General features: G+C 40.9%; 1 protein-coding gene across 1 annotated transcript in view; it reads left to right on the top strand.

The window, feature by feature from the left end:
* LOC133027981 (calcium-activated potassium channel subunit alpha-1-like) overlaps window positions 1–12708 on the top strand; it is a 70738-nt gene that overhangs the window by 17666 nt on the left and 40364 nt on the right. The window contains exon 3 of the mRNA XM_061095170.1: window positions 12633–12694. Within this exon, the coding sequence (XP_060951153.1) occupies window positions 12633–12694 (62 nt within the window). The remainder of the gene's footprint in view (window positions 1–12632; window positions 12695–12708) is intronic.

The raw sequence follows: 12708 nt of genomic DNA, 5'->3' as shown, positions 1-12708 counted from the left end.
CGTTAGAAGTCTTAATTGTAATGCAAAGGATGAAGCTGTCTCGTTCGCTGGTTTGTTTTGCATGATGTCTGGGGTCTTATAGACGCATGACATGATTAATATTTGTGCAGCACACAGACACATCCGCTCACCGCCTGGACACGTTTAATTAAGGTTCTCCTGACCTGTGGCCGTCTGTGTCTGCAGAGTCCACAGACTGAGAGCTGCTTGATGCTCGTCTCTCTCTGCTACTTGGGGCCAAACTCTTGCAGTGGTCTTACTTTTAGTTTTCGGAGACCAGCGAGTATTAGGTTCGATAATTACTGTGTCCCCAGGGAGCGGTGGGGCAGGAGGCGTTTCTAATTCGGAGCTTCCTTGGCACAAGCGCCCAGTGTTTTATAATTAGTTTGGTAGAGTAGCAACGTAGTGAAAGAGCAGGGGAAAGAGGAGTGCTGCACATTCTTCCCAATCCTCAAAGTCTCATACCCGGGCCACTTTGTGACAAGAAACTCACAACAACTTTGAATCTGCAGATTTCAACAAAAATCTTCAGCTGCACGATGACCCGGGCGTTGCTGTGGTGATAGAGCTCACACGTGCTTCACATCTCATCACTACCTTCCCTCTCACAGGAAAAGGCAGATACGACAGAGGAAACTCTTTCATTTCTGCAGCCGGCCCTTTTGCACCAAACAGGCTTTTTCCTTGGCAAGTTCAGATTCTTAATAATTTCCCACGGCCACTTAGAGAAAATGAATGTTTGGAGGTTAATAGACATTGCTGCATAATGATCACAGGGGCTATAACTTTGAAAGCTGGTGGTAAGTTCATCCCTCGCTCTGTGCACTGAATCCCAATCGGACTGTCCCCACCTGCAGAACACGAATCCAGTCATTTGCATTAATGTCTCGGAGCCGTTCCTGCTGTCGCTGTTCTCACACCTCATGCATCCTGCGTCCCCTCGAAACTTTAAAAATACACGCGGCTGCCACAGTTGCAGTGTGTCCAACTTCCAAGATAGAAAGCGTGATTTGCATTTTAACACACGCCATGAATTTCCATCTCCATTGTTAGCGCAGGGCAGAGATGGCTGCAGCTCCTGTGTGAAGCGCTGCCAGCGGGGTGACTCACTGCTTTTAACTCCAATCGAACTCTTTCAATGAGATTTCTTCTCACACCTCATTAGACATCTGAGGTTTTGTTCGTTGGACCAAGATATATATTTGTTGCCGCTTTCCATTCATTAGCTGCTTTCTCTTATTTCCAACACAAGCACAGAGGCAAGTGAATTACAAACTCATATTTCCGCTGAGATGGACCAGGGGGCCGGCCTGGGGTGGACACTTCCATCCCCTCCCATCCTAAGCTCTTTACGCCTCACTGTGAGTGGTTGGGCTGCTTCCAGGAAGGCTTAAATCATGGCTAAGCCACTGTGGGATTTGGGGTTGGACGCTGCCTGTTTTGATTATGGGTATTTTAATGTCTGAATAATGGCTCAAGCTGTGGTAGAATAAGTTTAAGTCTTCTATTCATAAAGCAGCAGAACATGCTGTTTTGGGCTCAATCTTGAAAGAGTTTATAAAAAGCAAAGTCGATCCCATTGGAGCTTCAAGCTGTTTAACCAGCATGACAAAGAGAGAGACGATCCAAAGAGCTGGACCCATAATATTCAGCGGCGGCAGCGTTGTTTTCACAACTCAGAGACAAAGTCATTAGATCAGATCACTCACTATATACAGGGACCAGTGTCAGCTTTCAGGCTCTGGGTAGTTACAGTGCAACCTATACAACGTGAAACACAAACTGAGCACTGAGCCAAGTGCTTTAAAGCAGGATCCAGTTTCTAAGTGCTTTAATTTCCATTATTCTTTTAATATCTCTGCAATATGGCTAATGGACCGAAGCCAAGCCACTTACTTACTGCTTTAAAGCATGCGACCACTGTTTGGATCTTTAGTTATAAAACACATAAACTACTACCACTACTAATATGGCAGTTATATAACTCTGATTATACCACAGATGTACTTCAAATAATTAAAATTACATAAGAAAGGATGGGGAATGAGCAAAAACTAAATAATAATGATGAATGAATTGTTGGTGGAGATAAAAGTAAACCTTAATTTCAAAGAATGAATGCAGGAGGATTCAAATCGGTGGATAACATTAAAGCCCAGATTAAAACACATGTTTTTTAATTTTAAAATATATATCAAATACTGGGAAGCCACTCAGAGAGCAGATACCTACACCAAATTTCTCTCACTCGTAAATATCAGTCCCCTAAATGGGGCCTAATTTAATTAAAAAGATCAACGCTTTTAATGTTTCTTTTTATTGCGCACCCTTCCACCAAGTTTCATGGTAATCTGTCTTGTAGTTTTTGTGTAATCCAGCTAAAGAACAGTGAAACAAACTAATGCAGGTGAAAATCTAACATGAAGTTAACAAGAAGTTTTTGTAGTTTCCTGCAGGAGAAAATCAGATAGGTGAATTATCTAAGTTTCCATTTTCTTTATTTCCTCATGCAGAATGAAAGTTTAATGCTCAGCTGAGTTACTCGAGGTAAAAGTGTAGAAATCTGAACAACTGGCCAGTTTTATCATATCGTTGGATATAATGTAAGGATTTGTTGCCTCTTCATTGGGTTTTTAGTTGTCAAATAATTTTGCAACACTGAAAACGTTGCTTTATGCAAACAAAGAAACCAAGGTATTCAAAATAATGTATGTTTTGAAAAGTCGCTGCACCTGGGGGAGGAACCGGTACATGACATTTTACATAAAAGAAAAAATACAATAAAATCTACTGCTCTGTTGAAACGGTGAATAGTAAGAGAGAAGCGCGTTATGTCAGGACAACACAACGAAAGCGTCAGTGCAGCAACCTGTCATTTTCCATATCATTTTAATTTCCTGCTCACTGCTGCAGTGGCCTTGTGCATGAATATGTATTTTCTCCAACCTCTCTACACAGCAGAGCCAAAGCATCATGATGAACGACTACACTAGTCGGTATGTAGAAGGCTCGTTATTTGTTATTTTATGTTTGCACTACCATAAATATCTGGTGGATTTTTTCACAACAAAAGTATCGAAGTCTTGCAAAATAGCAGTCTTCCTGTTGCGTTTTTCAAATTGCACCTATAGACTTTTTTGTTTGTCTGGTCATGAAATAAAGAAAGAAATACCGTTTTATATTTGACAGTACAATTGTACAATGATCTACATAAATGTTTGTCTTCATTCAAGTTCTATACATTTTATTGTATTGTACTGCTTTTCTTTTTCTTTTAAGTTATTTATTATAAGATTTATGATTATAATGAGGTATCTGCCCTCCCCTGAAATCCATATCCCTCAGGCTTGAGTACTTACAAGATTAAACAGTATGGAATGTACTCTAGTAGAGTAATGCACTATGGTACAAGTACTGTGGTTTCTAACTAATGTACCATAGTGTGTACCATAATGTGCACCATAGTATTGTTAAAAGCTAGGGTGGAATTCGTGTGCATTATAAATAGAATAAAGCTGCTTTAAAACATTTTTAAAACATCTCTTTTAATGATTTTACCTCCTTTACCTCAATCAAATTTTATTGCTACAGCCCATATTGACAAATCACACTTTGCCCCACTGGGCTGAACCTGTACAAAAAGCATGCACCTCCTCGACTAACATGAGAAAAAATGCAGACACATCAGGTAGTCACGCTGCTTTTCATCCCTTTGTTAATGACTGATCTTTTAAGCTGATAACATCCAAGCGGTTACAGTATTTCCACATAGATAAACATCCTCTGTTGGAACACATACACAAACTTCAACCAGTATTTCAAGTTCAGCAGGAGCAAACACCTTTTTTTCTTATAGAAAGTAAAGGATCACAAGCTGCTTGAAGTAATTTGCTTGAGTTCCTTATAGTTTGTGGTCGTATTCGTAAAAGCCAAATTTTCCTTTGAGTCCCCTTTTATGCTTTTTGCATTTCGATATTGACCGAACGAGCCTTTATTTATAGAGCGACTGACTCAGGAATTCTTCATCCTTCTTCAAACAGTTGCTCACCGCAGATTTCAGTTTGTATAAACTGTTTAAGGCTTGATATGACTGTGGTGCTGAATTGCTCCATTTCCTCTCCACTGATACTTTGACCATAGATTGTGGCCGTAAAGCACAATCTATGACTCACTCCTTTCTGCTTTATTGCTTTCCTTTCTCTTCATGCTCCATCTGTGCAGCAGGCGTGTTCTTTACTCATCACCTGGCTGATGAACATCGCTGTCTACACATTTATTTTATGACTCAAAAACCTCTGAGCCCACTCCTCTTATTCTACCTGGATTTTCTTTACCTGCAGTCATCTCCACACTGTGTTTCTACTGAGGTTCACAGAGCGGCCAAGATCAGAGCTCAGTGATTTGATGTCGGGTTACGGAGTGAATCAGGAAGTGTGAGTCGCCGTGGACGCCCTGAAGGCTGTAACCCCGGGCAAACCCCAATTCTCTGGAGTCATACTCCATCACACTGACAACAACAGCCACTCTGTTCCCTTCACTGCACCAGCAGGGAAAGGAACACGGTTAGATTCTTATGTTGTTGTTTTTACATTTAAAAAATAACATATATAAAATTGTTACTTCCATAAAATTGCACGACAGATTCAGAGAAGCTGAATCATAAATCAATGTGCATCAGGCCGTCTCTTTTTTTTAAATGTGGAGCAGCAGCTGTTGTGAAAGTTAACTGGTTATTTTCGACCTGCTCTCCCCATCGACATCAACATACGTTATCTCTGATGACGTGTGGAAGAGAATGTGATGGTGCTCACAACCCCAACTAATGGATGATTATATGTCTTTTAAAACACTTATCTCATTCAATCTTGTAATATTTGCTCAAGTAAAAGGTTCTGTAAACCACGAAGGAGCTACTTTACAAACCTTAACCAAACAAACAGTCCTCCCTGTTTTACAGGTGTTTGGTTATGTAAGCACCGCTGTTCCACAAGTTGTATCGTGCGTGTGTCAACAATCTTGCCGGAAGCTCTTATTTTATAATGGACATTAGTGTGAAAGCACTTCTTTGACTCTTTCATTTTAATTTGGATTTAGAAAATGTTAATTATCTTTGGGTTAGCGCCCGGTAGCTCCAACTAATGGAATGGCAAATATGTAATTTGCACTTTCTTCTTAACTGGAAGTGAAGTGATAACGTCAGCGGTTGATCCATTCCTTCAAACTTTGACATAGTTGCTACACTGTGTGACTTTACCCGTCAGACTGCATCCAGCACACACCACAGAAACCGGAACGTCTGGATCCAGGCGGAGGAAGGAGTGGAGGAGTGCTGATGTCTATGAACAGGTGGAATTTGATGCAGATCTAGATAATTATCTGGATTTTTCTTAATCTAAATAAAGTTATATAAGGGCCTGACCTGGATTTACTTTGCTTTATGGTCACACATTTTTCTTTCAACTATATCAGAGAATATTTTGCCTTGTTTCAGTGTGAGCAGTTTGCAGATAATTCTTTAAACGAGGCAAATATATCTGATCTCAATGTATGTAAGTGCAATATCAGTAATATAGTAAAGCATGTGTAATACCAATATCAATCAGCCTTGGCAAAGGTTAAACTCTCTTGAATGCCAGATGATACAAGAAGTACACACAAAAACATGAGTGTGCACACAACAGATTATACAGCATACTATGTAAACATACAGCATATTTTCATTGCTGTAGTGACTCCTGTGAATTCTGCCGTCTCCTCCCTGTTTGGGAATTATGACCTTCCCATTGAAGAGCGGGTCTATCCCACTGGAAACGCTGTAATGCCGGGCGGTGATCCCTGATGATGTGGAAGCAGCTGCACGTGGCTGCACGGGAAGCCTGCAAGACAAAGGAGTAATCTGCTTTATGGAAAAGATGAGCGAGAAATCCCTTAAATCCACCGGTTTTACTGTCGAGTGTGAGAGTCACAGGCACAGGAGAGAAGCCTCATCCCCTGGAAACATTCTGAATGATACAGTACAACAGTGAATCTTACATTCAGCCGCTCCAGACACCCACTGGGTCAGTAAGCGTTTCCAGGGATTCCCAGCAGAAAGAGGAGCGGGTTACTGTTCTTTTCACACTGTACACCAGAATCTCATTGTAACCAATATACAACGAAATCCTGATTTATTATATATATGGCTCTCTGGGCTGCTCATCCGAAATGCAGAGATGTGATATGAAAATATTAATGAACTCATGCCTTTAGTCTGAAAACAGTCTGACTTGAATTGTTGAAGAAACCACAGGAAGTTGGTAATTGTCTCGTTTGGCCATTTTTCAACAGGGTCAGCAGGTGAATAATAAAAAACTTTAAAATCCTTTAGTGCGTCATTGCTGTATTTCTCATCAGAAACATTTGCTTCTTTGAATCGTAACACACAGGCATGATACAAATATGAGTCAGATTACAATTATTTTTCTGAGGTTTTAATAACAAGCCTCACCTTAATTCTTACTGAATACTCTCTTCTCTTTTTTTGCACTTAAAAAACACATTAAACAGTTTTCGGTTCATGATGCTTGAAACGAAAGTTAAACATTAACCTTACGTCTTCACCTGAGGTTTTATGTGTCGTCTTTTCCCAGCACGTTTGAACTACACTTACAAACCACTACACCTCTGGTTCATCGTGCAGCTGCTCCTCTGCTGCTGCTGCTGCTGATCAGTCTGATGTCCTTCATAAACTGGAGGAAGGACCGTGACAGGGTCAGTGATCCGGCAGCGAGCAGCCTGACACCGACTCAGCTCGGTGTCCTTCAGCTTGGCCTCAGTCGTGAATCACCACCAGATTGTCAAAGCAGCTCGGGTGTGATCGGAGTGACACACAATGAGCACACATGTGTGGGGACTGCATACTATTTATCATCCTTCTGCTGCTGTCTTCAGTGACTGCCGCCCGTTATGTGAACACTCATTGTTGTCTCGTCGGAGGATGAGTCATGTCACACTTTCTCCTGAGCTGAGACTTCAATTTGTTGCATTCATGTAGTGTATCTCAATACAGTTCTGTGAATGAAGCTGCACACGCGTCTTGTGAAAGAGACAGTAAATAGTTCTTCAACTTTTTGATGAGCCAACAACAATAATTCTGAATGACAGTCATTAACTCAAATTTAACAATATAATTATAGTTCATCACATATACGCACATTGGTTCCTGCCGCTTTAAACTCCAAGAGCTTCCTGTTTTTCATGAAAGAAAAATGAAAGCTGAAATCAAGTCATTCTTTAAACCTGGGATTTTATTGAAATCACATCCTAATAAAAAGAAAATTTTACGATTAGTCACATTTATTTAGGAATATTTTAAATATATTATAAAAAAGTGATATTAAACTACAGATGCTGTTTCTGAGATGACCTCGTTTTGACCTCTAAACTGCAAATGTGTGCCGGTCTTTCTGTGAGCTTGAAGGACAAGACACAGAAAACCAACTTGTCCAGTGATGCTGTGGTGGGAACTGGTTAAATCACAACTTCTCCGATGAGGCTTTGGACTGTTTACGAAACCCATGCTGCAGAGGTTATATTAAGATCATGTTTGAGGAGGGTGCCGGGCTTTAGGAGAAACATCCAAGACGCCATTAGTATGCATGTTGTGTTTTCACCTGTCACCACGAGCGCGGTTTACACGCAGCCAGTGAACGCAGCTGTGTCGTAAAGGATCAATCTGTCTCTTTTGTAAGCAAATATGTAAATTTTTCAGGTTGAGCCGAGATTTGCAGGTGTAAATATACAATTTGAGTCATTTATGAGGAGGTTGTCCTTACATGTTGATGCTGTAAATTTACCTTTAAACAGCGTCTTTCAATATAACTTGGATTTAGCTGCTGTCACGTCTCTGTTCATCATATATTAAAAGGCATGCAATTATTAAAAGACATGTCAATCAGTCTCCCAGCCCTAACAGAATATCTGGCTTTTTGTTTTTTTTGGTGACTGACGGCCCTGATGTATAGCAGCTGATTTTGCCCCTGAGATATTCTCTTTGTCTCCATCACAGAATAATTAGCAGTCTAAGACATATAAGTACGTATTATAGATAAGAAGCTGGAAGTCAGTACCTAGATGTTTTGTGGTGCAGACTGCCATATGGATGTTTTATTCAATCTCTATTCAAGAGCATTGTTAGGTCCTTAAGTCCTTATTTGTCTCCCTACTTCCTTCCTTCTTTCCCAGGTTACTTGTTTACTAAAGGTCAGAATAAGGTCAGTGGGAATCATCATCATCGTCACGTTGCTTTGACAGTCAATGCCCGTCAACTGTCGAACTACGACAACAATAGCTCGGGGTTGGTGGAGCTGAAGTTTGTGCAGCACCTGCAGTTCCACTCCAACGACACCGTAACTGTCTCAGGTGTTCATTCTGTGTCTGCGTGTTTTGTTTGAGGCGTTTTGTCTGCTGTAGTGACAACATGCTAATTTGCTTCTATCACCCCGAGAGAAAGATAAACTGTGCAAGAGCCCTGACCACAGAGTGGAGTTAGGCAATGACAATTTAGACAGTGACGCCTATAATCAAAGGTTATTATACAAGGTTATTCAGTGTGGTTGCAGTAGGGATGGCAGTAAAAATACTTTGGTAATAACCTTTGATTATAGGCGTCACTGTCTAAATTGTCATTGCCTAACTCCACTCTGTCACTCAGAGCGCACGCCTCTGCTAATGCTGAGCAACCCTTCACAGGATTCAATTATTGCAGCAATATAAAAGCAAAAAAAGGATGAGGTCAGATAATCTAAATTATTTCTATTTAAAAAAAAAATGGTTCTTCCCCTTGATTGGCATCAAAATGTATTTGGTTATTCTCAGGCAAAAGCCAGATCCTTCTACCAAACTTGTCTATTGCCAAATTTGTTAATTTTTTAATAATTTTACTAACAAATAAACCAACAATCCATAGATTGTATATAAAGATGGATGATGTGTCTCCTCATCCTCCCACCATCTAGAAAATAAGCAAATTAAACCAAACCTACATCAGTGATGAAAATTTTGTCTATTTTCCGCCCATGAACATGGAGGAGGCAGGGTTCTTGACTTATACTGCAGACAGCCACCAGGGGGCGATCAAGACGCTTTGGCTTAACTTTGTGGGGGCTGTCATGTCGGCCATCTGTATGCACATCTTTTGATTCAAATTTAGCTGACCTACAAAAAAAAAAATTAAGTCAAGCTGAAGGAAAAAACTAAAGAATGACATTTTACATTCACTTGTAATCAATATAATAATTAGTGAATTCCTCTTCACAACTGCAGAATATATCTTTGCTCCTCCGTTGTGCACATTGAGATGACTTGTTTATCAATGTGGCCTTTGAGGACGGACAGATGGGCTGGCTGGAATTCACCAGGACAGACCTCAGGGTCATTTTATTTTGGAAAGCAGCACCCTGTTCCTGGGGGAATCTGCTGCGGGTCAGAGAGTCACCCATGAGGAACACCGTGTCAGGGACTTACGCTCCGTAGGACATTTAAGTTCAATTGAGAGATGCACGATCTGGATGTGACACAGGGGATAACAGAGCTCAGACTGGGCACCGGACAAAGACGGTCAGGCCACTGCACACACCAATCCCTGGCATCCCACCGCTGACAGCTCTGATCCCACAGTGAGCGCAGGCTTTCAGGGAATATGGAACAAACTGACCCCTGCTTCTTCTGAATCCTGTTTTTAGATGCTCACAGCTCACGTAGCAAAACAACCACCCACCGCAGAATCTCAAAAACATGATTCTACCTTAACTGAATATCAATGAGCCGGATTTTATTTAGCTGAGGCGCTGCAGCACCCGCACATTACGCCCCCTGCAATCTCACTAAACTACTAATGTTGATCGTCTTTTACCTGTATTGATTTTTGTAGAATCTTAAGAACTGTTCTTCATCGCTACGAAACAACCTTTGTTCCCTCGGGTTATTTTCAAATAAAATAATCCACAAAAACAGAATCATTCTTAGCTGTAATATCAGGGAGTTTGAGTAGAAATGCTTTTTGAGCTCAGGTGAATTTGTTGCTTCTTTGTCAGTTTATTCACACTGATGGATGGTGAGTCACTCTCCAGGAAGAGTGGAGGTGCATGAGTGGGTTTTCTGATGTTAGCTGGTCGACTCATGAAAGCTACAGACTTGTCGGTGAAGGAAGTCTTATTCTCTACGGGATCATCAGGGATGTTATCAGCTCTTGGGAAAGTGGACCTGGAGGAAGTCTGAGAAAACTGTTTCCTCGGGTTTAGTGATTTTTTTAGAAAGAAGTGACTTCTGATCATGTGACTATAACTTGACTCCTTAAAGATTTATTTCATGAATTAAAAGCAAATCTGTTCTACATCTATGCTCCAGTGCTTGAGTGATCAATAGCCTCAAGATTTTACCTGAAAATTCCTTTAACAATAAAAATAAAATAGCAAACTACGTCGTACAGTTAACACATAGTCTGGACCTATCTTGATTTGACCTGACAGACTCGACAATTGACTTGGAATTTTCTTGAATGACTTGAAACTTGCTCTGACTGACGTGAGACTTGACTTGGAATTGTTTTTTATTACTTGTTCTGTCTGGCTTGAAACACAACATATTTCAGGAAACTTAAGACTTGAACCGAGACTTAGTTTTAAAGACTTAATATTAATACCTGAAATTACCTCAAATGACTCGAGACTTGATTCTGACTTGAGAAGGACATGTTTTTAAATCATTTGAGACTTGCTCTGACGACCCAGGAACTTTCATCTCAGACAGCTCTATATGTTTCTCTTAAACACAGCAATTTCATCAGTCCCTTTGAATCAAGCTGAAGTGAACGCTAAATGCTTGTGACAATTAATGATCTCTTGTGAGCCACTTGTGTCTCCGTGACTCTGTGTGTGCGTAGCCATGAACAGCAGCTGAATGTGACTGAAGGTACGGATGTGCTGCATCGTTATCCCGTGACGGAGATGAATGATGAGCGCTGGCGTCTGCTCATCGACAAACAGAGTCATGAGCGCCCCCTCTTTGTTCCAGCCAGCGTGTTTTATTTACTGCCATCGCTGAATCTTCCTCTGCAGGCGACATTAGCATTTTCCAGTGTTGCACCAACATTTCTCCCAGTTTGGTCAGAGGCATTAGCAGATTTCCTGCCTTCCAAAGAGGATCCCTCGATTAAAAATGCATGAGAGTGCCTTTTGTCATTACGGAGCCATCGGTGGTTGCAGGTTGACAATGCAATTTCACATCATGGAAATGAATTGGGTTGAGCTCATTCATTATGGATGGCCTTTGGTTTCTTGTTCAGTGCGTCCATTGTGTCATTTCTGAGCAGATAAGGCAGGAAGGGTCGCAGGAAACCTGCTGGTGTGTATCACGATGTAAAACATTGTCTGGCTTAAACCTTTTCTCTTCGTATTTTATCTGTGACTCTCTCCTCGAGCTCTCGTCTCCATTAGCTGCGGCTTTTAAAAGACAAAATTAGGGCGCTCATTTCACAACGGCATTAATGAGCCGCTGTGCTTTTAGACTCCTAACTGTCAATGGACGATAATGTCCAATTACTATTAAGTTGTATGAAAAAAGAGACCTAGGTCTTTTCTCACCCAAATGGCAGAAAGTGTGTGTTTGTAACAGCTGCCCTGCAAAATGTGAATACACTCATGTGGCTTAGTTTAACCTACTTTGTAAAGAGAAGTGTGCTCTAGTTAGGAAACAGAGATTTGCATCCTCTGTCCTCTATTTCTGCAAAATCTTCCAGCTCCATCTCTGCTTTGTGGAACTCAAAGTGAAATGCTCCCTATGCTGATTCCAGTTTGTATTTACACTTCAGTCTGATTTGTTGTGGCATTAGCGGCATTGATTAAGTTTCAGCCCAGCTCTCTCGGTGTCAGAGCTGTCACCCGACGACTCTTTGCTTTGTGAGGCTACACCCCCGGATCTCATGTTTTATTGTCCCGGAGCCTGCCTCCCCCGTCTGCTCTGAACGTCTCTCAGCTTACTCCAGGGCTCAGAGTCGAGGCGATGCGCAGGTTTTTATTATCAGGCCACCGAAGCTTCAGCCTCCTTGTTTGTGTCTGTGAAAGCCTCCTGTCACCTCGCCCACTCCCCCCACTCCCCCACTGCCAATTTACACGCGGAGCTGAGCTGAGTGTGTTTGTTTAGGTGTAGATTTACAGTAACTGTGACACTGCTGCTCCACAGTGACAACAGACTGACAGGACGTACCCAGGTCTATAATTGCTCATTAATAGACATTTAACATTGGCCACACGCCATGAAACACATTTCAGACGTTCATCAGCTGCATAAAAAAAGATTTAGACCTGTGTTCCATCAATTTATGTATAAATTAATTTGTCATTCAACTAATGAATTCATTCTACTAATAGGGTAAAGACTGCTTAAAAATACGATTTACTGGATTGAATTTTCTGCATTTAGATTTTGTAAAACCATCATTCTATGTTTCTCTGTACATTTATTGATTTTCATTTTTCTACTATGCTTAACATGTTATTATTTCCCCTTCATGCACTTGTTTTTCTTATATTATGTTCACTCTGTAACTTGAATTATATTAAAAGTCTTCTTTCTTTGTTTTTCCTCTTTTACAGGTGGTCCTCGTATTTGCTCTCAGCATTGGAGCGCTTGTAATATACTTCATAGATTCCTCTGAGTAAGTAACATTTT

This window comes from Limanda limanda, chromosome 21 (assembly GCF_963576545.1).
Source record: "Limanda limanda chromosome 21, fLimLim1.1, whole genome shotgun sequence".
NCBI lineage: Eukaryota > Metazoa > Chordata > Actinopteri > Pleuronectiformes > Pleuronectidae > Limanda > Limanda limanda.
The sequence above is the reverse complement of the archived record's forward strand: the minus strand, read 5'-3'. Positions and strand labels throughout refer to the sequence as shown.